General features: G+C 44.6%; 2 gene segments (V, D, J or C); both read right to left on the bottom strand.

Moving 5' to 3' along the window:
- LOC123944268 overlaps nt 1–27380 on the bottom strand; it is a 426074-nt gene that overhangs the window by 80043 nt on the left and 318651 nt on the right.
- On the bottom strand, nt 3127–10914 carry LOC123944269. The segment is given in 5 exon segments: nt 3127–4085; nt 5169–5300; nt 5633–5698; nt 6289–6567; nt 10657–10914. Coding segments are annotated over 4 exon segments (540 nt in total).

Here is a 27380-nt window from a genome sequence, read left to right as displayed (position 1 = left end):
AAGTAATTCATTTTCTTTGTGTTTTACAGGAGGATTCCTTCAAGATGGATGGAGGACCAAAAGAACAATGACAACAGTTTCTTGGGCGGAAGCAGTTGCCGGCAGAGCTAGAGCTCATTCAGTCACATGACCCTCCTGGTGGCCTGCCGGCTCGCACTCCCTCCCACCTCCTTCCTCAGAAGCCCTAAGATGGTCTCAGAGACCTCAGGGGCCCCAGTTTATTCCACAGCCTCGGCCCTGATAGGAGGCGAAGATGATTTTTCTTGTGGGCTTTAGCTTTTTGCTTTCCTGTGAGTACACTCACTTGTGTACCTTCCTCATATCCTACCACCCCGTTTCCCTTTCTCTCACTTTCAGCGCCTGTCCTGTTTCTCTGTACGCTTGGTTTTCCCGTTATTCTCCTCCTCTTGCCTCTGCCCACGGAGTTCCCTCCGGGTGGGCCCATGTGGGACCCAGTGCCAGTGGAGTGCGGGATCTCACTATATCCTCTTTCTTCTCTTCACAGACGGGAGCGTGCTGTGTGACAATGTGAACCAGAGCCCCCCGGACCAGAGAGTGGCCAGTGGCAGTAACGTGACGCTGTTCTGTACCTATTACACTACAGAATCAAACCCTGATCTGTACTGGTACCGGAAATGGCCAGGTCACTCCTTACAGTTTATCCTTTACCGGGATAAAACTCTATCCCACAATGCAGATTTTACTGGGGGTCGGTTTTCTGTGCTGCACAATCCGTCCCAGAGAACCTTCAACTTGGTGATCTCCCTGGTGGAGCCTGAAGACAGCACTACTTACTACTGTGCCATGAACCCCCCACAGTGACTCAGCTGCCCAGGAAGTCTGAACCTAAACCCCGGGCACAGCCTCCTCTAGCTACCTCTCAGGGCAGCTCACGTCCCCAGACATGGGATCCTTCTTCCCAGTTATTTTGTGCTCTGGCCTGGCCTTCAGAGGGGCCCCAGGGGGTCTGCTGAATAATAAAAAGCCAGCTCCCCCTGGCTTCAGATGGAGCCGAACCCCTCCCCCCTCTGACTCAGTGGGCCCTGGTGGTGGCAGAGGGGGAGAGAGATGTCTGAAGAATTCTCATCTTTGCGTCCCCAGTGCCCAGCTCACTCATGCCTCACAGAGCAGGGCTGACAAGTATGTGCCGTGAGTTCTGTGAAGATACCAGAATGGGGCAGGTGAAAGGCCAGGCTAGGGAGAGCTCATCAGGAGGGCCTTTATTTTAGTCTCCATCATTTATCCCTTATTGTGATTCATTCTGTTTTCTTTTGAAGACTCAAAATTAGACACAAAGTTACTTCAAAAAATTTCCCGATTCACCTTTTTTCCTGCGTCTTCTTGTATAGTTACCCTATTTTTCCCGAATGCTCTTTGACACCACCATTTTATTTACTTTATTTGGAGAACATTTTTCTTTCACTGGAGAGCCTTGAGAACTCCCAGAAGGTTGTCTGTAATTTCCAAAACACCAGCTTCAAAGTCCCTGAGTCTGGAGCTCAGGGGTGTCTCCAAGGAAAACCATCATCTTCAGGGAAAGCCAAGTATGTGATGTCAAAATAGAAAAACCCTAAGCCCTGGGAGCGGGTCCCTCTTTCCTTCATTTCTGTTGAATTCTCTGCCTTAAAACAATGAGTAGAGTTGGGAGACATAACCTAGGAGAGGGTAGAAGCCTTAGCTATTGCAGCCTGGAGCCCAGAGACGTGAGGGACATTCATTCCCAAGGTCAGAGAGCTGGTTAATGACAGAGCCAAGGGCAGGTGCCACATTTTAGGGCTCTCCCTCTCAGGGGCACCCCAGCAGGCTTTATCAGGCTCTAGCAGCTGTTTATCTGGGCTTCAAAACAGGTGGGTGAAAGACAGTCACTACAGAGAGGAACGTAGAGAACATGGGTGAGGGAGCCAAAGGCCGTGGGCAGCTGACTCGGCCTTCGAGGTCTCTGTTCTGCCCACGACTGAGTGTGTGCAGCTGTCTTCTGGAGGACTCCCTCAGGGTTGCTGTGGGCTTAAAGGAGATGCTGTATGTGGAAGCTCTGAGAAACTAGAATCTGCAGGATGATGCTCCCCGGACCTGAAGACAGCCATGATCTCATGCCCGGCTCCTGCTAATTATCTTTTCTGGAGGCTCCTTTTGGTGGAGGAAATTCGAGATCCTGTGATAAACTAGGACTTTTTTTTTTTTTTTTTTTTTTTTGGTTACCAAAGTGGACCAGAGGGTGGCTTATTTATATGCTAAATATAGGACAACCCTGAAGTCCAGTCCAACTGAAATCAAATCAACACCTTGCCCTTGTCTTGGGGGTGCTCTCCCTGGTGGAGCCTGAAGACAGTGCCGTTCTACTCCAGTAGAACGAACTTCGGGCTCGTGCTCTTGATAATGTGGTTCAGCCCACAGCCCTGTCCTTGCCTCGGTGCATGACTTCGGACAAGGTACATTACCTTTTCTGGGGGACATATTTTTTCCATCTGAAAAATGAGGGTGTGATCTTTTTGTTCTTGGCCACTCATAGAAACAAGCTGCTGTTGCCCCAGGTAACAGATAGGAATGTTTTGGAAGGAGGTGTTCTTTCCACAGACTAGGGGATGTTGTGTGGAGTCTTTTTAATGGTTTTTCCCTGCGTGCACCTGCTTATCCACCTAGACGGTCCCACATCCACTGAGTCAGAGTGCTACTGCGTCTTTCTTCGCTTTGGGCCATGAAGACATAACCTGGCAGTCTGCAGATAGTGATGGCAGGGGGAGTTAGTGAGGGTGACTTTTTCATTTGTGACCTCACAAGCCCCCACTTGGTACCCTACACAGTGCCTTGGGTGCTGAGGAAACCACAGTACTGGGGAGCAGGGGCTCTGCTGCCTGAGCAGGTGCACTTGGAAGAAGTAGCTTTGCTGTAGCTTTGCTGAGGTGGGAGTAGCGGAGCTCATAGGCCACAGAAAGGTCATTGCTGTGAAAAGCAGTGACAGCCGGAAACCCAGGTTAGGGTCCTCGAGTCAGGAGCCTGCAAGTCTGGGGCTCAGGAAGCCGCAGCATGACCTGTAAGCTCAGTTTGGCTTCTTATTGCCTAACAGAGAGTTCGCAGCACCCACTTACCCCCTGCGGTGGTGTGTTATGAGTAAAGCTAGAGGCAAGGCACACTCAATGAACTTTAATAAATGCAACAGAGAACAGCACTGGGAAAGGCAGAAAACCATCCACATGGGGCAGGCAAGAATCATCGTCCCCTGACCTCACATTACCTGTGCATAAACTGGCAGGCAAACCCCTCAAAAGATAACCTTTTACAGTCGAAATCGAGGAGTCTCGTTCCTCTTCCCTCCCTCCAGAAACATTTGCACAGTTCGCTGCTTGAGAGCAGGCCTACATCTTACTTATCTTTGTACCCTTGGCACCGTGCCTGGAATGTAGAGAGAGTCAATTCATATTTGTTAAATCAGTTAATAGAAATAAGTGCATTTTCTCTGTATTTTACTCTGATCTTTGCTAATAGCTCAGAGAGCATTTGGATGAGGTTTTAGAAACCCCACCAGCTGCATAGGAATTCAAATCTGATTTTGTTTGTAAAGTACTGGGAAAAGCAGAAAGGGCTTTTGTGGCTGGGAATGCCAGCTTGGGGCAAATCTAGTGCTGGGTTGGGCAGAGCCATTCATGTTATGTAAAGGGCATCTGCTGTCCAACCTCCAAGGTCTATTTTCCTTGTAGACCATGGAGCTGGGAATCCTTGGCTCCCACTCTCTACTTTCTAAGGCAAAAAAAGTCAAAGGAACAAAACACCTTTCCCAAAGCATATTAGTTGTAGAAAAGAAGAAAGAGAATGAGTCCTATATCTCTTTAGAAAGCAGCATATAGAGCCATTAGGAGAATAATAACCTCCCTAATTCCCCAGGACTTTTGTCTTTCCACTCAGCTGGGAAATGAACTGGGTTTGTTGTCTCTGAAGGAAACCTGGTTTGGTAGCAGCCGTTTATACAAGGCTGCAGAGGTCAACTTGAATCACCAAGAATTCAGAAGCCTAGGAGACAGCAACCCTGTAGGCTTTCGTGAAGACATAACGTGAGAGTCTCATAATGGAGCCTTCTCATGACGGTCAGCCTGCAAGTGAAGGACAGCTGTCAGAGTGTCATAGATCACAGACCATCAGGGCTGAGAGGAATCATGGTCCTCGTGTCATTTGGGGCTGGCCAGCACTTGCCAAGGTTATATCCTTGCAGATGTCACTAATCTCTTGTAGCCTGGTTCCCTTCTGCACATGGCCATAATTCAGCCAGTCAGTATTAACCTATCAATGTTGGCATAAGCCATGGAACCCATTTGCTCTCCTCAGTCATAGCTCCTTTGTTTTATGGACACAAATACTCAGGACCAAAGAGGTGGCAGGGTAGCAGAGTGTTAGGGACAAGATCAGGGTGAAAACCCACATCTTTTGATTCCTAGTGTCGGGCTCTTTCTAGATAGTCACACTGCCTAGAAACCAGTCACCGATTTGGAAGTGACTGGACATTGTTTTCAGGTTGGGTTGGATCAGTCTGACATTCAAAATCCACAGTTGTCCTTAGATCGGGAGTTGGGACCGAGGAGTGTTTGGGGGTGCTAGGGAAGGGGCTTTGTAGGCAAACCTAGGCCCCAGTTTGAACTTCGTGTCTGAGATTACCTGAAGAAGGAATACAAGTAGCAGGCAAATAATGTCTCAGCTGTGACTCCATATGCATCGTGAGTAGCCTCAAAGATGGGCTGGTCTACACATTGGAGTCCTGTGATAAAGGAATGGGAGCTGGCATCCCTTTTGTCTAGGCAAAGGCAGGTTCTGGAAATTCCTTGGGCAAAGCTTTACTGATGGCCTTGCCGATAACCCTTGGCCCCTTGGCCAGATAAACAAAATAGTAAAGAAAACGATTTCTCCTTACTTAGCTCCACAAATTTTTTAGCTTCTGGGATGGAGGTGGGGATTATTGGCTCATATCACATTATACTACATAATGCATTTGAGTCTGGCTTGAAACAAGAGGATAACAGGAGATGGGGCGTTATGATGAGTATCTGAGGAATAAATCATAATATGTCTCTATGTGGTTTTCCCTTCCCAAGGCTTCTTGGCCTATTCCATTCCTAAACTCCTTTTCTCCCAGTGTAGCATAGTTTATGTAGGGGTAGGAATAAGAAACTGTCAATTCTTACCTTAAAATAAAAATAACTTGGCAGTCAAGAGAAAATTGATGGCAAGACTCTTGGCGAACACCATTCGGAGCCCCAGCACTGTGAGGGACAGCATGTTCACCTTTCCGGCTGTGAACTGTGAGCTCTGGTGAACTGTGGTTGAACAAGAGTAAAGATGGTGCCTTTAGCAAGAGACTGAGTTCCCTTCCAGAGACTGGGCCCACAACACTGCCAAGCAGCCCGTGCCCATCACAAGCATTCTGCCTGGTCTGCAAGTCCAGCTCGCTGCCACTCGGCCCTCTGGGACCCCCAGCTGCTGCTCACTCCCAGCCAGGCAAGCTCTGCTGAGAGACTCAGAGGGAACCAACTGGGCTTGGGTGTGGTTTTTGTTTTCTTTTGAAAGATGGTGACTTTTGGCCCCATCTGACAATGATAGAGTTTGCTTTAACCCTCAGTTCTGAAGTCAACCCTTGGTTACAACTAACCTTTGGACCCATAGAGGTTCTCTGAAGTTGGCTCCATGCTTTCAGGTTCTGTTGGTTTTATGGTACCTAGAACAAACAGCAGTGGTCAGGGATTTACCGGCAACCGAGAGGCTCAAAGGATTTCAGGTTTTAAAAGTGGAGGAGACTCTAAGTAAGCAAACTGAGGATCAGGGGGTATGACTTGGTTAAGTTCAGACAGCTATTCACATAGCCAGCATTCTACCCATTCTGGATTTTGTTTTGTTTTGTTACACTGTGAGTTCCACAATCAGGTATGCCTCTAATTTGTAGGAAGAACTAGGATTCTTAATCCCATGATAGGCCAGCCTGCCCCTTGTTTTGGTATTCACACTGGATTAGACTGCACATGAATTTTTAACTCAGGGTCTAGTAGGAGGACAGTCATCAGTACAAAGTAGACAGTGGTTGGTGAAGAAGAGATGGGGGTGGGGGATGAAATAAGCTGGGCTTTATCTCAGGTTCCAGCTTGGGGATGCAGAGTTCAAATCCAAGTCAATGATGGGCCTCGTTAGGCCTCAGCCTTGTTTCCTGTGTGATGCCATATTGACAGTGATCGGTCAAGAGTTTACAACTTCCCCTTTCCCTTAATGCTTCATCCCTACAATTCCAACCCCTTGAAGCTAGACATGACCTACCTGAAGGACTTTTCTTTGGTTCAAAGTCAGTGGAGCTCACGATTTCATTGTTGTGTTCAACCGAACAGGTCACTGAATTGGAATCCTCATACCGACCCAGCTTGACAGCGCTGTACTTCCCACTGGGAGAGACGACGATAGCGGGGTCAAATTCTACTAGAGTCTTGGGTGCTTCAAGTCTTATGTCTATTTCCTTAGGGTAGAAATCTTTTACCAGACAAGCAACAGTGGACCCATTTTTCATGGTGAAAACGGATGGTTTGGCAGGAGGCTGGCTTCCTGTAAATATAATCAATTTATTTTGGAAGATGGTTATCCACAAGTGTGGGAGTTAAACAATGGTGTTTACTTCAATTCCGTTGGGGCCAAACATTATAATCCAGTGCATCCTGTGAGTGACCTTGGGTTCTTAGTACCCCCATCAAAGTGTGGCCAAGGGAAGTGGAAATGAAAGGCAGTCAGTTTGACTTCCAGTTAGGATTTGCTAAGTGACACGGCTGAAGCAGAGATGGAAAAGAACAACTACAAAGAAGTTTCTAGATCACCTGAGTTTCAATTATCTATATTTTATTCATCAATCCTCTGGACAATCACAGTCAGGCTGAGTAGCTGTCTGCATCTGTTGGTTTACTTTAAATGCATCAGCCCTTGGAGTGAGAGCAGGTTGGGTACTTGTCCTTGGCATTGTGTCAATCAAAAACACAGGTCTGGGAAGGACTAGCTGACTGGTTCAAATACTCTGAGGATGGTAGTGTTGGGATCACTTTCAGGGTGTCCATTTTACAGATCAGAAAGGATAACCGCTGAAGCTAAGGAGTACATCTCTGTGCCTTTAGGTGAATACTTATTCTTTTGTAAGGGACTATCCTGCAGTTTGTTTTGAGTCTTTAATCAGAAATGACAACTGTCATTCCCAGGAAGTCCTTATAGACATAAAACCAGTTTAAACCCAGTTCTTGTTTTATTCTAAGTGAAGCTGTGGAATGTTGGTCTCCATTATTGTATGTGCCCCTGGCCTCCTCTTACATTCACGCCTCACCCTGAGCTCTATCATCTACCTGCCATTCTGTACCTGCATCATTTTCTTTCCTTGAAACTGAAAGTTTTAAAGCTTTGAGGGAGGGAGTAATGATTCTTTCCCATCATGACTTACTGAAGTTTCTGAATTATGATAAATTTTGACCATGGAGACATGGATTCTTAGGCTATCTTTGATAACTGTTTTTGTTTGTTTGTTTAAAGATTTTATTTTATTATTTTTATTATTTTTTTAAAACGTTATTTACTAATACCTTTATTTTTTAAAATATTTTATTTTATTTATTTGACAGAGATAGAGATCACAAGTAGGCAGAGAGGCAGGCAGAGACAGAGAGAGGGAGAAGCAGGCTCCCCGCTAAGCAGAGAGCCCGATGCGGGGTTCAATCCCAGGACCCTGGGATCATGACCTGAGATGAAGGCAGAGGTTTTAGCCCACTGAGCTACCGAGGTGCCCCAAAGATTTTATTTTTTTGAGAGAGAAACCACAGAGAGAGTGAGAGGGTGCATGGTAGGGGAGGAGTAGAAGGAGAAGGAGACTTCCCGTTGAGCAGGGATCCTGACATGGGGCTTGATTCCAGGACCCTGGGATCATGACCTGAGCCAAAGGCAGGCACCTAACTGACCGAGCCACCCAGGTGCCCCGATCTTCAAATAACTGTTAAAAAGGAAGTGGGGGGGGGCAACTGAAAATGCCTGAAATCAGGAGAGACAACCAATCTCTGAATGATGATCTGGATATATTTCCAACTATAAGTTTAACTGCTAATTTTCAATATTAATTGCTATGTGACTATAGCTCTTATATCAAAAATTTAGGTGAGTTTTGGGACATCAGAGTAGCTCAGTCCTTTAAAGTGTCTGACTCTTCATTTCTGCTCAGGTCATGATCTCATGGTGGTACTGAGCCCTGCCTGGGGCTCTGCATTCAGTACAGAGTCTGCTAAAAATTCTTTCCTTCTCCCTCTTATCCCCCTTGCCCCCCACTGCTCACACTCTCTTTCTCTCAAAAACAGAACAAAACAAAACAAACCTTAGGTGAGTTTTAAAACCTGTGATATCAAATTAAGAATGTTGAATTCCAGTGTACTTTTATTTACTATGATCTACAATCAAGACACAAGGTAATGCTAAATGAGAAGTCTTCGTAATGAGGGAGTAAATGCAATGATTTTTCTAATGTTCAGTCCTGAATTTGGATTTGGGCTTTAGCTGTAAAGCTCACGGTAACAGAGCTATAACCAAATTAATTGGTTGTATCTGGTTGGGATGGAGTGTTTGCTAGTCTGGAAGCTCCTGCTGGTCACCATTTTGTAAATGGACCATGGCCAGTCACGGCTTTCCTAGGGAATCAGCTGTTCAGAGAAACCCCCCCCATCACTAGCAACAAGATTCTCTACTTTATTGTCTGCCTGGAGTTCAGCTGAAAAACTGGATTCTGTTTCAGGCACTCAGGGCAGGAAACTCATTCCTAAGAATCTGGTTCCTTACAATTTTGGCTTTAGGTCTAGATAAGAGAGGGGCTGGGGATTTTTTTCAAGGGGCTCTCCTGGAACCTGATTTCAACATATGTGAGAAAACTTTCTTTGTTTTGCTTTCCAGCATCCGGGAAGCCACTGATAACAGACGCTGATAACTCTGGCAGTAACGGCTTGAAAAACCACATGTTCTGCTCTGCTCGTTCACCTGCCTTCAGACTTGGAACATTTCTTGCTCACTCTACTGACCTTGGTGACATGTTGTCTGGTTGATTTTCAAGAGAGTTATGAGGTACAGTGAAAGGAAACCAGTCCATTAAAAAAGAAACGATGAAACAAAACAAAATAATCCTATCTCCTTGGTTACCCAAGAGTTTGACCCAATCCTAGCCTGATTTACTTGGATAATTAAGGCTTGCTTGGGATTTTAAGGCAGTCGTCAATGTTCACTCTGGGCTAGAGAGACCTGGTTTAAATAATTTGAACAATGTAATATAGCTGACAAGACAAATGTCTGCAGAAGGTAATACCCTTGTGATATTGAGCTCTTAATGTCAATGTTAGCATTTCAGATGACTCATAAGGCATTCATTTGGCAAAACATTTTTCTCAGACTCTCTTTCTCATTGAATACCTACCTACTGGAAACAATTTTTTGGAATTAAAATGATTTTTCTAATCCATTCTTTGGTATCATGGTAACCAAAAAAAAAAAAAAAAAAGGTTATCTGACTGAATTAAAATAAAGAAAAATGGAACACATTTTTTGTACTGTTGCCATATGTAACCTAGTCTATTTTATATTTAACTTCAAAATCTGAAGTTGGGTAAAATTTGCACTATTATAGTCCAAAATTGAAAGATTTAATTGTTTATTTTTTGAGAATTTCCATTCTTGCTTCTTGGCCCACCAGTATAAATTCATTTCATTGTGGGTTCCAGAGTGCTATTTGTTCAAACAATTGCTGTTTTATTTCAGGCTTTCTCTTTATGAGTACCGACCCAATGCTAGAGTTATGTGGTGGTCAATAATACCAGAAGAAGTATATCCCTTTCCTGAATAGTCTTTCTTAAGTTCTATGTATGGAAGTCATCTATATTTTAGATTTGCATAGAGAGTCCTACTGACTCCCTAAGAATTGTACCACTTGTAACAAATGTCACTCACAGTTTCAAGGCTCTCTGACAATATGAGATTTAACTTGAACACTGAAATACAACTTTGCTCTACTTGATCACTCTGACCTGGTAAACCATCTCTCTCCTTTGAATCTTCCAAGCCATAGGACATTTGTCTGCAGGTTGCAATGAGGCATGTATACTAGTCATCTTAGCCAAAGAGATGGGTAAGAATGAAAGAACCCTCTGGAGATTTTGGGTCAAAGCATCCCTGCATATCCCTTGCCCCCTCATATGCTCCAACAATTACTATAATTTTTCTGTGTTTTTTTTTTTTTTGGCTGCTTTGAAGATTTCAGAAATAAATGGGGGCTGTAGTTTTTTTTCCGTTTCCTTTTTTTTTTGAAGTAGGCTGTATACCCAGCATGGATCCCAATGCGGGGCTTGAACTCACCACCCTGAAATCAAGAACTGAGCTGAGAACAAGAGTCGGATGCTTGACTGACTGAGCCACCTAGGCACCCCAGAGCTATCGTTTTAACATATGCTTTTTCAGAACAAAACTAGTTACAGAGCTACTTCAGTGACTCAGCCTGGTGACTTTACTCTGGCCTACCCCCCATCTGGGGTGCTCCATCTAGTTCTACTTTCCCCAGAAATGTAAACTGGATGGCAGCCACAGTGCCAGGACTCAGTTTATCTCTAGAAATAGAGGGGAAAAAAGGCAACTTACGTGGCTCCACGAAGAGTCTGGTGCCAGCTCCAAAAAACATCTGTCGAGTATCCCAGGAGCACATCACAATGCTGCTTCACAATTAACCAGCCTGGGGCTGGCCCTAGGGCCTGGGTGAGCACATCTGTGCCCACCGGGGTCTTAGCCTAGAGACCCCACAACTGAGAACTACAAAGCTGCCCTTGATGAGATCAAGGGGCTGAGTACACAGCGTTTCAGTTCCCTTTGAAGCTAATAATAGTTTGCTGGATGAGGTTGTGAGCCCAGAATCTCAGCCAGGCAGCACTGGGATGGGGGACAGGGCTGACATAGAGGGAGAGGGGAAGGTGACAGGTGACAGGTAGCTGCCTTCAAGATGGTAAATTTAACTCCCAGTTTACTGGGAGGCCTCCCCAAGAAGAACACGATAGCTTGGGAAGAGGGATGGGGCACTGACCGGTGACATTTCTTATAACCAGTGTCAGGCTGAAGAGGGTTTAGACACAGGTCTCGTTCTCATATTCTGGTTCCTTCTCTTGAGTCACAAATTCTGCTTTTTGATTAGAGACCTAATTTCTTCCCCATCACTCAGACTGAGTCTCACAATAACAAGGAATCTGTCTCCTAATTCCCTGAGCCCAGGAAAAGGCATTCTAAGATCCGAGGGCTGAACAAGAAGTTGGTAGCCGACAGGGAGCCCAATGGTGCCATGGGTCACAGATGCGGGTCAGGGAAGCCGCTGCTTGCTTTGGGGTGTTTGTTTTCATTTTATAATTTCTCCTGTCTCTGGATCCAGATGCAAGCTTTAGGAGGATACAATAATCATGTGAAATAGAATTTTAAGACCATATGGATTACTCTGTCTCATCACCAGAAATCAAGAGTCTAGGGCTAGAGCCAAAGGAAATGATGGTTGGATAGGGCCATTATTTGCTGTCAAAACTTTAAGGATTGAGGGCTTGACTTGAAATTCTCACTTTCCCTACCTGAGCTTCACATAATCATATTACACTCCATCATGGCAGGAAGAGAAAACTAAAGAAGTAAATGGAGTATCACTGAAGAGCATGGGTCAACATCCCAGCAGATGGGCTAAGCATCACTTTCATCTCTTTCCTTCTTCCCTAAGGCTCCCAAAGGCACAGCCTCAGAGATTTGATTCTAACACTGCAGATAATTCTGAATTTCAAGTGGAAATGATTTAAAGGGAAAATGAAACATAATACTTTGTGCTCAGATTCAATTTGTCCAACATCGATCAGACTGCAATCAGCTACAACACGATTGTTTCCCTCTTTCTAGTCTCTCTCCTTTCAGAGACAACGCCTCAAATTTCACTACTTCCCTGGAAGCAACAGGCAATCAAGAACCCCTGTAAGGTTATGTTTCCTTCTGAGAGGCAGACGCCATGTTAACACTACTGGCTGCTTTTAGGACTGTCTACCTTGCCCCATTCACGTAAATTTCCACTTCTTTATTTCCTCTGAGATAAAATTTAACCATGTAAGGGGCAATGCCTGCAATTTGAAAAGCTTCTGAAAGACTATTGTTCTCTGGGCCGGTCCCAGTGACTGACTGTCGGCAATCACCCAAACTACTTGAATATCACCCCTGGATCTCCAAGTCCTGGAACAGATTATCAGTGGACGATATTCTTAGGAGAGCACCATTACTTCTCTATTGTCCTGAAGTTGGTGGCTGTGATTACATTGGATGTAGGCTCCTGAATTCTACATCCAATGTAGAGTCCTTGGATGCAGGGCTAACAGAAGAGGTGAGCCCATTAACTGCTCTTGGCTGACCCAGACTAGGATGGGGAGTTGGGGATCATTTTGTCTGAGCCAGGCACATTGACTTAAAGCAAGTTCTCAGCAAAAAGACACAAGGGCAAGATTGGCTTTTGTCATCGGAGGGAGAAAAGACTATCTTGATCTAACTTCTTTAATAATATTTTTCTTCTTTTTAACCATCTCTCTTCTTACACCACGGCCGGGACTCTCTGTCCTCAAAAACAGTGGAAGATTCTCCTTACCTAGAGCTTGCCTTTTCCCTATTCCCAGTCCTGACTGAGGAGGGGACCAAAAGCTTGACCAAGGGCTTAGTTCAGGCCATTGTAAAAGGCTTAATGCTATAAATCTTCAGAACTGAGTTTCCATGCGTATATAGAATATTTTCCTAAGAGAAACCTAATGAATTTGTCCTCATATTTTACCTTGACTCTCTGGAACAACAAAACAGTGGGTTTCCAGTTTGGAATCTCCTGACTTCCCAAGAAGTTCCATTCATTCAGGATTAGGCTACAAGTCCAGAGGAATGTATGCTCTGAAGTAAAATGCATAACCTACTTGGTTCCACAATGAGTCAAGTCCCTCTTCCAAAGACAAATTGTGCTTCATTATACCACCTCACACATCATTGCAAAAAACCTCGGTACCTATTTGCCCTCTTCGTAGTCCATGTTTGGAAGGTGGTGGGGAGAGCAGAACAAGTGTAGTTGGAGACATAAAACTCTGCAATGGTTTCTGAGGTCTAAGCATTATATTTTGGCAGCTTGTTTGATATGTGTTATCTTCTGAGTGTTGGCATTTAGGGAAGTCCCTAGGTTTTCTGCTATTACCTCCTCAACCTGTCATCACTTACCCTCTAAACTTGCTTCACGATCATATTTTCCCAAGGGAGAAGGGAATCATTTTGGCTTTGCTAACAAATTTGCTGACAAATGGCTATTGTTAGTGGAAACATAACTATGAGGCTCAAGTCAATCATAAAGGACTATACTTCAGTTAGAGGTAAAAGAACACGATGGTTGGAGCAAGAGCCATTGATGCAAAAGATTGGAGGCCATCCAAATGGTCATAATAATCATAGATGACTACCATTTGTATAAGTATTTTGCTACTTACAAATGTCTTGTGTTTATACTACTTCAGCAAGCATTATTGCAACAAACTCCATGAGATGATATTATTAGATGCTTTTTACAGATGAAGTCGCTGAAGCTAAGTATGGTTAAGGTAGTGAGTGGCTGGGCTGGGCCTTACTTCAAGGTCTCCAGACTCTAGTTTTCACACACTGAACCCAAGTAATAGATGATAGGACTGGGAGGAGCCTCAGCACTCACTTGTCAAAACCTCTGTGATGACACAAGAGTTAATGGATCCATAAGGACAGTTTTGACTCCTTTTCCAGTATACCTTAAAAAAAATCAAATCACAGGGAGGAGTCTGGGTGGCTCAGTTGGTTAAGCATCTGCCTTCAGCTCATGTCATGATGCCAGGGTGATTGCTGCTCATTTGGGAGCCTGCTTCTCCCTCTGTTCCTCCCCCGAATCGAGCACACACACTCTCTCTCTGTTTCTCTCTCAAATAAGTAATAAAATCTTTAAAAAAAATCAAATGACAGAATTCTTACTGGGTCACAAGACACTCATAGCATTGGACTTCCTTGCTTTTCCTACTAAATCTTCCCTAAGAATTGGTCTTAGATGGTAATCAGAATCATCCTGTGCTAAAGCTGGAAGACACCTTAGAAACCCCTTGGCTTACCTAGAGGGATACTAAAGTTCAGTGAAGTCAAGTCAGAGAGCTTGTCAGTCAGAGATAAGGACTGGATCTTGGTCTTTGAACTCTTGGTCTGACATGCTCATCATCATACCTCTCATTTGCTAGATGTATTTAGTACAGGTCTGGTTATGACCTGGATCTGTAAATGGTGAATGCACAGGTGCTAAGTTGGTTATCTAAAGTTAGTCAGATGGAAGGAAGACAACACATATTCTCCAGGAAAGATAGTGGGTCACCAGGACCACTGCAACACATGCTTCATGTTGGACCTTATCAGGGACTGAGTCCCTGCTCCTCAAACCATCCCTTGCTAAATTACATGCTGGCTAGATCTTTTCAAGTGTTTCCCCAGCTGGTGATTTGGGAAAGTATTTAACAAAGATAATCGCTAAACCTGTTGTCACAAGAAGGAGAAAGGAGTCACTTACATGGTTCCACCTACAGATAGGTTCCTTTGCTAAAGACCAGGGGATCATTTGTGCTGGACTGCACAGCCGATAGACCTCATCTAAAAACTGCCTTGCTTTCTCTTTGGGCAACCCTGGCACCAGTAGCCAAGTCATGTGATAGCTATTGGATGGTATTTCTGTCTCATCTGGACTAACCTCTTTGCTCTTCAGACTTGGGGGCTATCCTTCAGGACCAAAACAGGAGGTGATTCCTTTGTTAAATAGAAATCTGAGCCTTTGCCGTGGTACAGTCTGAATGAGAGAGAATGAACTCGCACGTTGCATGAGAGAGATCGGAAAGGCATTTCTTAGTTTGATCCAGAGGGAAGAAAGGTGGAACGGTCATAGAGTAGTGGGTCTCAGCCTTGGGGCTACAGCAAAGATCTGTAGAGCCGTGGGGGCAAAGATCTAGTGAGTTACATACCCCCACTCATTCCTCATTTTAGCAGAATTCCATTTCATGTCCAGTCAGAGCTTTGCATCATTGTCCATCATTGTGCAACAGCCAGACTTCTTAGCATAAAATAGAATTAGAGTCTTCAGTGCATTTTAATAACATGCTCATGAATATAACATTGTAACAAGCTTTCAATGATCTACTCACCCTTAAAAGTGATAGTTAAATTATCCTCTGTCATCTGTAAAAATCAGAGTCTATAAGATTGCCCATGTCATGTATGAGAACCAGGGAGAGCATATACATTTTCAGATCCATTTACAGTCCATAAAGGACTGGAGATCATACTTCGAGAATCACTCAAATAGAAAGTGGGTCTCAGTAATAGAAAGATATCAGAAGACCTGAAATCTAGTTGGACCCTATTGCTCACTGGGTGTGTAATCTTAGCCAATTTCAGGGAGCCTCATTTGCCTCCTTTATAAAATGAGGATAATATCTTCTATATTGGGGGTTCCTAAGATGAAATGAAAGGGTATATATAAAGCACTCTGTAAACTAGAAAGCCTTGGTGGAGTGATTGGAATGTTCATTAATGTTAGACTCAGAGAAAATACATTTTACTTGAAGCAAGGGGTGTAATTTCCCCAAGCACAGAGCTTCCCAGGGGCAGGCTGGTAAGGAAAGGTCACTAAAAGAGAACAGAATTCTATGTCTTTGGATTTTAAGATGACAGCGCTCACTTCTTAGGGCTGTGGGTGAGGCCAGGAATCCAAGTCTCTGTCTCCCTTGATCTTTTCTTGAGGTCAGTTGTGCCCTCCATTGCATTCTCCAATCTTCCCTTCCCAGTCCCAGTAAGGACTGGAGTCCTAATGGTGGCCCATGATCTGCCCCCTCCCCAGGCCTATTACAAACCTGACCTCATTTTCAAATTCTCTCTCTGTCACTTCCACTTTCCTCCAGTCACACAGGCCTCCTCACTCTCATCACCGACCTAGAGGTGCTCTTCCTCCAGATATCTGCACATGGCTCACTCTGTCACCTCCTCAGGTCTCTGTTCAAATGTCACCTTTCCAGGAAGGCTATCTGTGTGACTCCTCTGTTAAAAACTGCACACCACTCCCTTCTCCCGTCTTCTGCATTCACTTCCCACTTTATTTCCTTCATGGGCCTTATTACCACCCATAATACTATATATTTTATTTATTTATTTGGTTTACCATCTGTCTTTAGCCATTAGAGTGAAAGCTCCAGTAACGCATGAATTTTTGTCTGCTTTGTTCATGCTGATTCGCTCAGCAGTGAGAAGAGAGCCTGGCGACAGGGACAGGGACTTGTCACCGGTTGGGGAGCTAGGATGCTAGGACAAGGCTTTGCTTTTGCCTAGTAGGCTTTTATTTCTGTTTCCCTTTGCCTTATGCCACAACTGATCATCCATCCATCCATCCATTCATTCATTCAATAGACATTTATTTAGTGCCTTCACTATCTTTGTGGATACAGTGAGGAATGACTCAGAGTCTTTGCCCTCAGGGAACAAGGGAGACAGATGGTCAATGAGAATCTGAAAGTTTTGGGTGGATAGGAGCATATAGAAATAAAACAGGGTAAGGGGACTATAGGAGCTGGTTGGGGAAGGTGTCACTAGAAGTGACATTTAGTAAAGACCTGGAGGAGGAATGGGAGAGAGCTTTGTGAATCCCTGGGAGAAAGTGGTACCAGGCAAAGACACTGTAGACCACAGGCTCCATTCTGAAACTGATACTTGCCAGGGGGGAGGGGTGGGGAAGGGGAAAATGGGGGAAGGAAAACAGGAGATACAGGTTTCCAGTTACAGAATAAATAAGCTGTAGCATAGGATAAAGGCATAACAGAGGGAATATAGTCAATGATATTGTAATAGTGTTGTACAGGGACAGATGGTAGCGACGCATGTGGTGAGCATAGTGTAATGTATAAACTTGTTCAGTTGCTACGTTGTACACCTGAAACTAATGTCACATTGTGTGTCAGCTACACTCAGATTTTAAAAAAATACACTCGGTTCTGGGAGATGTCCATCGGGAGTGAGAAGGAATGCCAAAGACAGGGATGAGAATGTTATCTCTTGGTAACGCATTGATGAGCCTGGGATTTTCTGGACTCCTTTTTCTCAGGATGATCATTTGATCGTTGTCTGGATCTTTCTGAGTATAGGGTCCTTGAGTCCAGGGGTATAGTGTGGGGAATGGGCCTTGCCTGGAGAATACCTCTTTGGGTAATTGGTTTTGGTATGGTGGGGCAGAAGTACTTCCCTTGGTGAAGGACGGTGGTGGAGATGGTGGTTGGAAGGGAAACAGCCTAACAGTGGCCTCAGACTCTGCTGGCGGCTTGGAAAGGAGCCCAATGTGGAGGGTGGGAGAGGGGGGGAGCTGGGCCATGCAAGAAGAGCCTCCACAGGTGCCTCAATCAAACTGGAGTCTCCACAGAAAAGTCCTTAAGTGCACAGATGTTGGAATCAAACAGATGACACACATTTTGCCTTTCCTAAGCTCTGTGATCTTGGAGAACCTGCTCTCCACCTGTGAACAGGTGGGTCATAGTTCAGCATGGTCATTGTGAGAAGTGCATAAAATGACATTCATTAATAATGAATGTGCCTCACCCAGTGGCCTGATACATAGTAGACACCCAGAAAGTGGTTGACATAGTGATGACATATACGAATACGTGTTGTTCTAAGTGTATCTCATGACCCACCTTCACGAAGATGCTCCTGACGACCATGCGACTTTTCTAAGCTCCTGTCATTGTCATGGTCAGTAGCACACATTTACATTGTGGCTCTTTATTCCATGCTTTTTGGTCCTGTTCTCTGGTTCTGTTTTATGAAGTTAAGTGGCATCCCCAGGTTTTCTCTATCCAGAGGGCTGAAAGTTTGATGGATTTGGGGCTGTGGGTTTATGTAGACCTACTGTTAGCTTTGTGCTACCCAGAAGGTAAGGACTGGTGAAGTAAGGACTGGAAAGGAGCATCCAAGGGAAAGGATGCTTCAGAAGGAAGTAGGCTTATGAGAATATAAAGGCTCTGGGTTTGCAGTGAGGCCTCTTCAATGCAATACTAGTTGGATAAAAAAGAAAACATCATTCAAAGATATTCTTGGTCCTCTCTCTGGGTGCCCCTTATCTTTTCATTTCAAAGTTTGATGGAACGTACCAGCTCAGTGTTTCTCAAACATCAATTAATCACATCTCTGGATTTTTTTTTGGTCATATAATTTGCCTAATAATTTTCTTTAAATTTGTTCACTTTTAAATTTAAAATATAATTAAAAGGAAACTTTAAGTCACATGGGTTTGACAAACTAGTTGTCACTATTTTGATATCCATTAAAAGATAACACAATTAAAATGAAAATAAGTCTATATACCATATAGAGTCATGGGTTGTACATCAACACTTAGGGAAACACTAGATCATAGTCCCAGGAAACAGAAGCACTTCATTTATTAGGAAGAATGTGGTGAACAAAGGGAGACTAGAGAAATCAGTCACTAATTTCACAGAGAATGTGGATAAACCATTATTTTAGTGAGAAATTTTGATGCCAATGAGGTATAAGGACAAGGGGCTGAAGTAGTTGAATCTTCAAACCATTTTTTTTTTTTTTTGGCAGAGAGAGAGATGCAGTGAGAGAGGGAACACAAGCAGGGGGAGTGGGAGAGGGAGAAGCAGGCTTCCGGACAAGCAGGGAGCCCGATGTAGGGCTCCATCCAAGGACCCTGGGATCATGGCCTGAACTGAGGGCAGAAACTTAACGACTGAGCCACCCAGGCGCTCTGAATCTTCAAACTTTTGCTATGATTTTTCTTTCTTGTTTTTTAAAATTGGAATTTCTCTGCTCTGACCATGCTAGCACGGCTTTGATCTCTATCTCTTTCTGGATGCAAAGCCCTACCCTGCTTCTCCCCATAGTGTGTGTATGTGGTCTGGGAATGGCCAGCCTCCTCTCTTTCCTTTTTTTGTTTTTTGAATATTTATTTATTTATTTTTAGAGAGAGGAGAAGGAGAGAGAGCAAGTGAGAGCATGCAAGCATGGGGATGGCCGATAGAGAAAGAGAATCCTGAAGTAGACTCCATGCTGACCACAGAGCCTGACATGGGGCTGGATCTCATGACCCTGAGATCATGACCTGAGCTGAAATCAAGAGGCAGCCGCTTAACCAACCGAACCACCCAGGTGCCCCTTGCACTCCTTCTTTTCCCTTCCTCTGCCCTCAATGGTACCCTTCCTTCACCTCATCCACCTCCACATTTTTTGAGAGGAGCCCGGCCCATCACATTCTCCCTCTGCACCTCTCTGTAACCTATGCTTACCTTGGACAACACAAGCTGAATGCCAGGCACCAGGCCAGAGTGTGCTGTCACTTGTCCAGTAGCCCCCTCAGCAGGTTTGGGACCACTGACCCCACTGTTAGAATTCCCTAGGAACTTTGGAATGGAATTTTGTATTTGTTTTTCACCTTTGCTGGTTTAATACTAATATCCACTATCTAACTGGAAGCTACTGCCAAATAGAGACTGCCTTTTTTTTTTTTTTTTTAAAGAAGACACGGTTGGATTCAAATGTCACTTATATGACATGAAAAGATGCCTTCTGTGTTGAGTGCAATCCTTTGACAAATTTAGCACTGATTCTTTTATAACAGTTAATTAGTGAGTGGTACCAGATCTTCTTAGTGAGGAAGACGAGCACCATGAGTCCTTAGGGGATTACTCCTGTCTGCGTCCTACAGGCTTAAAGCATTTCTTAGTTGGAAACATTACACATTCACTTTGTTCTGCTTGGACTCTGGTCTCACTGGGAACCAGAATGTCCCCACTTCCTCACTAGTAACCCAGCTTCCATCTGTAGCTCAATCAATTAGAAGCAGAGGCCTGGTTCCTTTTTTTCTGAAGAGAAATGTAGCAGCACCTGTGACCACCCTCTGGCCTCACCTTCTATGGCCACCGAGTGCTCGCTCGCTCTCTCAGCCTGACGAAGGTCAGAATTATTTATATCTGGAGAACTTCTCAGATCAGCCTTTTTCCCTATCACTTCTCTCCTAGGGGAGTTAAGCCAATGAATATGGTCCCTATAGTCTGGCAGGAATCCCACAGATTAGGCAGAATTTTCTCAGTTTCTCCAGAGCTGTGTGGGCTCTTTCACAGCCCAGACTCTTTCTCTCTCTCTCTTTCATTTTTAAAAGATTTTATTTATTTATTTTAGAGAGAAAGAGAGAGAGAGCGAGCAAGAGAGAGAGAGAGAGAGAGAGCACGAGTCCAGGGCAGAGGCAGAGGGAGAAGCAGGGTCCCCTGCTGAGTAGAGAGCTGACGTGGGGCTCCATCCCAGGACCCGGAGATCATGACCAAAGCTGAAGGCAGAAGCTTAACCAACTGAGCCACCCTGTTGCCTCCAGACTCCCAGACTCTATTTTTTCTTTTTTTACAGACAAACCTCCTCCTAACTCCTATCGAGGGGGCTAACCATAGTTCACCTCTTCCCTCCTTGACACTATTTTGGTGCTATTATTACCCATCACATTTCCTGATATTTCTGCCCCCTTAAATGGAGGAGCCTCTAAACTCAAAAAGCAAAGAAATGAGTTACTTACGTGCTTCCACGGTGAGGCGAGTCCCTTTTCCAAAGAAGAGCTTGTTTGTAACACAGCAATTGAGGTCATTCCAAAAACCTCAGCAGCCCTCCTTGGGAGCTCCTCCTCCTATCCTCTTTAGGATGGGAGGGTCTTTAGGGCTCAGCTCTTAGAAAGATGCCCCCCATTGCTTATTCAATGGGTTTATGATGATTTAATCAATCGTGGTGGAGGGGGGTGGGTTTGCCTTAGGGAGGCTGTTGACTGAGGGGCAGGTAGGAGCCCGTATTCCTACAGCGACCATTTCTAATGTAGTATGCTTCACGACGTCCTCTGAATTGTTGCTTCCTCTTGTTTTAGATTGCTCTCACGTGTAGACCCACCACTAACTCTCAGTCTTGGAAAACCAGCATTGCCAAGAAGATGGATCTTGGATTCCTGACTCTTCCAGAGTCAAGGCCTTCACATTCCCCAGTGCTACTTTAAGGACAGACAGTGTCTGGCATAACAAGGGTTGAGGGACCGGCGTGAAGCCCTGATGAGCTGCCGGGGATTTATGGTACAGTCAGCGTTGGAATGAACAGCTATGGCTGGCGATTGCCTAAAAACAAGTCAATCTCTCTTTGAATTTGTCTTTTCCAATTGCAAAGCCGAGCCCTCAGGCAGATCTCTCTAGGGACTTGGATTCAGAAATTCCATATGAGATGGCTCATATAACTCTTACCATAGAATCAACATGAAGCAGGACAATGACAGTTTCTGAAGAGACACCCTTTTTGTGTTCCTCACATGCAGATGCGGGAACATGTTGAAAAGCGTTTCATCCGAGGGAGTGAGAGGTCAGCAGCTGGGGGTCCCTTCTGGTCCAGTCAACTTCCTGAGTCCCCGAGCAAAGAGGGGTCGCTCCCCGATGTGCTCATCCCCTGGGGCTTGGCAGCCAGGCTGAGGATTTCCCAGGGAAATGCTCTGCAGTTTTTGTATGGGTCTCTGTGGCTTTTGTAACACTGTGGGTATCCCACCGATCACAGTGCTTCAGAGCTTTACAAAAACCTCCCCTGGTTTCACTCTATGAGGCCTCTGAGCACCCCTGGGGCCTGATGCTTGCTTCAAGTCAGGCTACGGCAAGATGAAAGGGTTTTGGCTGCCTGCGGGGTGGGGGGTGGGGGGCTGGCAGGCTTGCCTGGTTGTTTCTGTCTGAGGCTTTTCTGCCTTGTTGGCTGGATCTGCCCTGGAGTTTGCGACCAGAATGGTCATTCAGAAGTCATCACGTCCGTTCCCATCTGTGCTTTCTGGCCAGTCTCCTCTCAGATGGTTTCCCATAGAGGAATCTGTCAGATTTCTGGATGTCTCAAAGGGATTCTACATGCTGTGGGTTGGGCAGAAGATGTCTGTGGTCGGTGAGACTTCTCCTGTGACCTGCTAAGCCTCCCATTCACCTCTGCCTGCCCCACTTTACACCTGAACAGTGTAATACAGTTGGCAGAGGGCTGTCATGTAAATTTAAAATTTCATCCTCTCCATTGATTCTCTGGTCCCTAAATCCAGGACCGGTGGGCCATATGGTGCTTTGTGTGATGTCGAAAAGGCAACCGTGCTGGGCAAATGCAGAGGCAGCCCCTTGGGCTGGTTCAAGCTTGGCAAACAGATGGCACCTTTGTGTGCTTTATAAAAGCCGCCCCTTTCTCCAGCTGATGCAGCCCCGCACCAGGGCCTTGGCTCGGCCTGCAGGGCGAGAGCTGAATTTAGTCTTGCTTGTCCCTTCAGCTGAGTGTCCTCGTGCAAGGCGGGGCCCATACCACATACTACGCTGGCCCAACTCAGTGGATACTTGTTATTTATATTCTTGTCTGACCTCTGGTTTTTGACAAGTTATTCCCTTTTTGAAAACTCCTCTGGGGCATCTATCACTGTGAAAACAAAGTGGCATTATTAAATGATAACCATTTAGGGAAAGTGTGCGTTTTGCTGCTGTTGCTATCAAAAGGGACCAAGATTTTATTTTATTTTATTTATTTATTAAATATTTTATTTATTTATTTGACAGAGAGAGAGACAGTGAGGGCAGGATCACAAGCAGGGGGAGTGGGAGACTGAGAAGCAGGCTTCCCGCTGAGTAAGGAGCCTGACAGGGCTCATTCCCAGGACCCTGGGATCATGACCCCAGCTGAAGGCAGACGCTTAATGACTAAGCCACCCAGGTGCCAGGACCAAGATTTTAAAAAGGTTTATTTTCGCACTCTCTCTAGAAGATCTTATGCAAATCCATGGCTTGATTAAGTCATCACAATTTTACTTATAATCTTTGTGACAACTCCTTCCCATCCTACGTACGGCTGCATTCCTGTCCCATCAGTTCCAAGCAACTTCATCTTCATATACAGAGTCCAACTTTCTTTTGTTGAAAAACAAAACAAAACCAAACAAGCCCCACTGCCAAAAAAAACAAAAACAAAAACAAAAACCAAAGAGCGAAGAGGAAAAAAAGAAAAGAAGAAATGTTACGCTCTCAGTATTTTTTTTTAAAAGATTTTATTTATTATTTGACAGAGAGAGACACAGGGAGATAGGGAACCCAAGCAGGGGGAGTGGGAGAGGGAGAACCAAGCTTCCTGCAGAGCAGAGAGCCTGATGTGGGGCTCAATCCCAGGACTCCGGGATCATGACCTGAGCCAAAGGCAGATGCTTAACTACCGAGGCACCCAGGTCCCCCTCTCTCAGTATTAATGTAATGGAATGGCTTTGGACAGAAAGCAAGGAAATGTGGGTCTCATGGGGAAGACCAGATGAGAACAAGGAATTACAGTCTGAACTCTTGAGTAGAACTGGTTTTAGGTGCTAGGGTTTGAAACCGCAGGAAGTGGGTGGTTAACTGTGTGGGATCATGAATTAAGGTACTTGTTAACCTACCTGAGACCCACTGACCACTTCCTAGTGCTGGTGTAGGCTTTCCCAAGCAACTACTAAAAGCTGGTTTGAATAGAAGTAGTTATAGGAAACAAAAAGTTGGGGATGGAAAAGCAGGAAACTTTGGAGTAATATCAAAACCTAAACCAGGCAACCTTATGGGTCTGGGGCAGTGAATCTTACAATCCCCTGGCTGTGGTAGAGAGATCTGGGGTGATGAATCCTGATGAGAATGTGCCTGTGCGGCTTCCAACTCTTCACTCCCTCCCTGCAACAGAAGTGTGTGCTCAGGTACTTTACCCCATGACTCTGCAAGGCCTTCTACAAGCAGAGTATACATCCCATTGTGATGACTTTGGGGCTTGGCCGTGCTTGGACCGATAGACCATGGCTGGAAGTGACAGCATGCGAGGCTCCAAGAGAAGTGCCATCATGGATTTTCACCAGCACTATTAAATCTCTTTCTTCTGCGATGAGACCAGTGTGCTCTGGGAAGTCACTGCTGCTTAATCCTGGGTCCTAAAAAGAAGACATGCTGGGAAGAGCTGAATCCAACTCACGTCTTGAAGTCAAGTCCAGTTGGACTGCAGAACAGCGAACAAAAGCAATACATGTTGGTTGTGATAAGCAACTGGCCATTCGGGATTGTTACAGATCATAATCACAGCGGAAATAGCTAATTAATACAGATGCTAAGCCTTAGGGGGGATCTTGGCTATGAAATTACATGCTTGAAATTATTGGAAGCTCCCCATTCTCTTCAGGATGAAATGATATGGAACACAGGCTTTTGTCTGCCAATCAGGCCTACATCTTGTACTTTTCACTTGCTCCCTTGAACTCAGCTGCCCTGAACAACTTGCTTCCTGAAAGCTCCATGTCCTTTCATACCTCTTTGCCTTTGCTATGTGATTGCCTTTGCCTGAAAAGCCCCTTCTCTTCTTCGATTCCCCAATTTGGACCTTACCCACTTCCTTATCTCTTATTCATTTTCTGGCCTTAGCTTTGCTGGTGAATTCTCTGATAACAGAAGACTGCACTGGGTTAGATACCTATCCTTTCCCTCTGTTTCCCTGCAACAGAGGTGTGCAGAAGAGAGTTCATCAAAACCGTTTTTCTCTCTTTCAATAGGTAGAGACCCTTGAGAGAAGGGATTTGTCTGGTTCATCTCTGTATATCTCTGGAGCCTCAGTGAGTGCTCGGAAGGTGTCTTCTGAATCCATGCTAAGGATGAAACAGCTCATGTTCAGAAAGGATGAGTGAGGAAGTGACACAGCCATGGCCAGAACCTACACATTCCTGACTCTGGGTCCCTTGCTCTCTCGCTGGCACCAGCCTGCCTTATGGAATACTACTTACGCTTGTGTAGTGGAGCCTAGCAACATTCCTTGTAAGCAAGATGATTTTTAACATTAGCCTGAGCTAAGCATCATCGGGAAGGTAAATTTGTTGTGATTTGCCGCACACTGTGAAATATATTCTAAAGTCACAGAGAAATGAGTTTCACCTGGTCTACATTCGAATCACATTCTTTTCCACTCATGTGAGTCATCAAGGATCACTTGTGTCTCTGTCTCTGGAGAGGAAGCCTGGAGTGTCAGAGCTGGGAAGACCTCAGCGATCATTAATATTCACTTCCTTGGGTGTTCAGATGCAAGAGTCTAGAAAGACCCAGAGAGGCTTCATAGCTTTTCCAAGACACCTAGTTTCAAAGAAGCATGCAAGAAATCAAGTACCCCAGTTCCTAGTCCTGTGTTATTTTTTGGCACACTAGGCAAATACCTGGTCTTTTTGGATTTTGTTTTGGCATTTATCATTTGGAAGTGTTTCTGGCATCTATCATTTGAAAGTATCTCAGTCCCGTAGCTGACCTCCTTCCCTGAAGTGGCCAGAGACTGCTGGACAACCTGTCATTTTCTTTTTCTCTGTGGTGTCACGGTGTCATATGAGATGCTTTTCTGTGGGAAAGGGGAGGAGCAGATACAGAGCAGGTATATCTTAATGTTCAGCTCTTTCTGGAAGGATGCTGAGCCCTGTTCTCTGTGCTGGGCAACCTCATTCTCAGGGTGGGGGTGGGTGGGTTGTGTGTGGAACAGAGGAAATGGAAACTGTGTGGAAACTGCGCTTCCATGGGATTATCCAGTCCCAGCTAAGACCAGGCCCCATGCTTAGAGACTCTTAGAGACACTTTGAGAAAACTCATGGGAAACCAAGGCAAAAATGAAGTAGGTGTTGGTCAGGGGCATCCTGCAGGTTGGAAATATTTGGGATTGTGGACTTTGAATTAGCTTTATTTATTTCCACCCTGATGTATTGACATGTATTCTGAGGGTTGTAGACAAACTGCAGGGAATTCAAAGGAGAATATCAGGCTGTTGAATATACTTTATATCCCCTACAGGAAGGAACTGCTAGAAAATATGGGGGAGTGTAGACGGAAGGAAGGGTGATACTGGGGGTGTTTGATCATATTCAAGTATCTGTCAGGGCAGAGCTGGCTTATTAGAAGGCAGCTGGATTCTCAGGTGTACTTAGGCATTCCATCTACTGCAATATGCTGGTTTGGTTAAAAGATATGAGAAAACTCTGGCCTTACATGTATATGTATTTTGAAAAGTGATGTTAGTTGCCATGTGGATTCTGCAACCATATTAATGAACTTCTCATATTCTGTTTGATTAAAATCCATTGGTCTAGCTTGCATTTCAGACAAAACTTTTGCCCAGGCATGGTTTTGTAACATTAGCTTTTGTTTATTTGGGAGATAATTGGTTCAAGGATTTAGGCAACTTCCACACATTGATACATTTCATTATACAGTATCAAACTACCACAGTTATTAGTGTCACCATCAGTATCTTTAAACCAGAAAAGTATTTAAACACTGGGCGGCCATTCAGCTCATGGTGGCAGATAGAATTTTTCCTAAACTCTACCTTTTACCTAAAAGCTTAGATTTTTATCATTAGCAACAACTTTCAGTTGTTTTTCTTGATGTGACAGGCTCAGTTCATTCGTTTTCAAGAAGATGCCTACCAAATACTCAAGTCTGAATAACCACAGTTTATCTGTCAGTTATATTTTCAAGCAAAAGTGATGTTTCATGGAAAAAGTGGCTAGTTCAGCTTGCAATTCAACCAATTGCACAAATGGTTTCCCCTGAGATAGCTATCATAATTTAGAACACAGGAGAAGTATTTTATGTGTACTCCCTCTTTTGTCACAGAGTACTAAAAAGACACACATATAAGAGATAAGATTTAATAAAATTAATAGTTTTCCTGTTTTGTCAATGTTTTGGACTGAATTATGTGCCCTTACCCCCTCCCTCCATTCATATGTTGAAGTCCTCTCTCCCATTACCTCAGAGTGACTGTATTTAGAGATAGGATTTTTAAAGGTATGATTAAACTAGAATGAGGCCCAGTTGCATTGGATTAGGATGGGTCCTTAGGGTGGACCCTAATCCAGTCTAACTGGCGTCCTTATAAGAAGAGGAAATCCAGACACACAAAGAGACAGCACAGTGCTATGAATACAGAGAGGAAAGACCCTGTGAGGACATGGCAAGAGGCTGGCCATCTATAAGCCAAGGGAAGAGGTCTCCAGAGGAACCAGCTCTATAGGCACCTTGGTCTTGGACTTTTAGCCTCAGAACTATGAGAAAATAGATTTCTATTATTTGAATCATATTGTATGTGATATTTTACTATGGCAGCCCCAGAAAACTAATACAGTCAATAATACTTTAAAGTAACACTGGCTTTTTTTCCCCTGCAGAGACATGATGGTAAAGAACACAATGATGACTAATACAGAA

The sequence above is a fragment of the Meles meles genome, chromosome 6 (assembly GCF_922984935.1).
Source record: "Meles meles chromosome 6, mMelMel3.1 paternal haplotype, whole genome shotgun sequence".
Taxonomy (NCBI): Eukaryota; Metazoa; Chordata; class Mammalia; order Carnivora; family Mustelidae; genus Meles; species Meles meles.
This window is presented reverse-complemented; position numbering and strand designations above follow the sequence as displayed.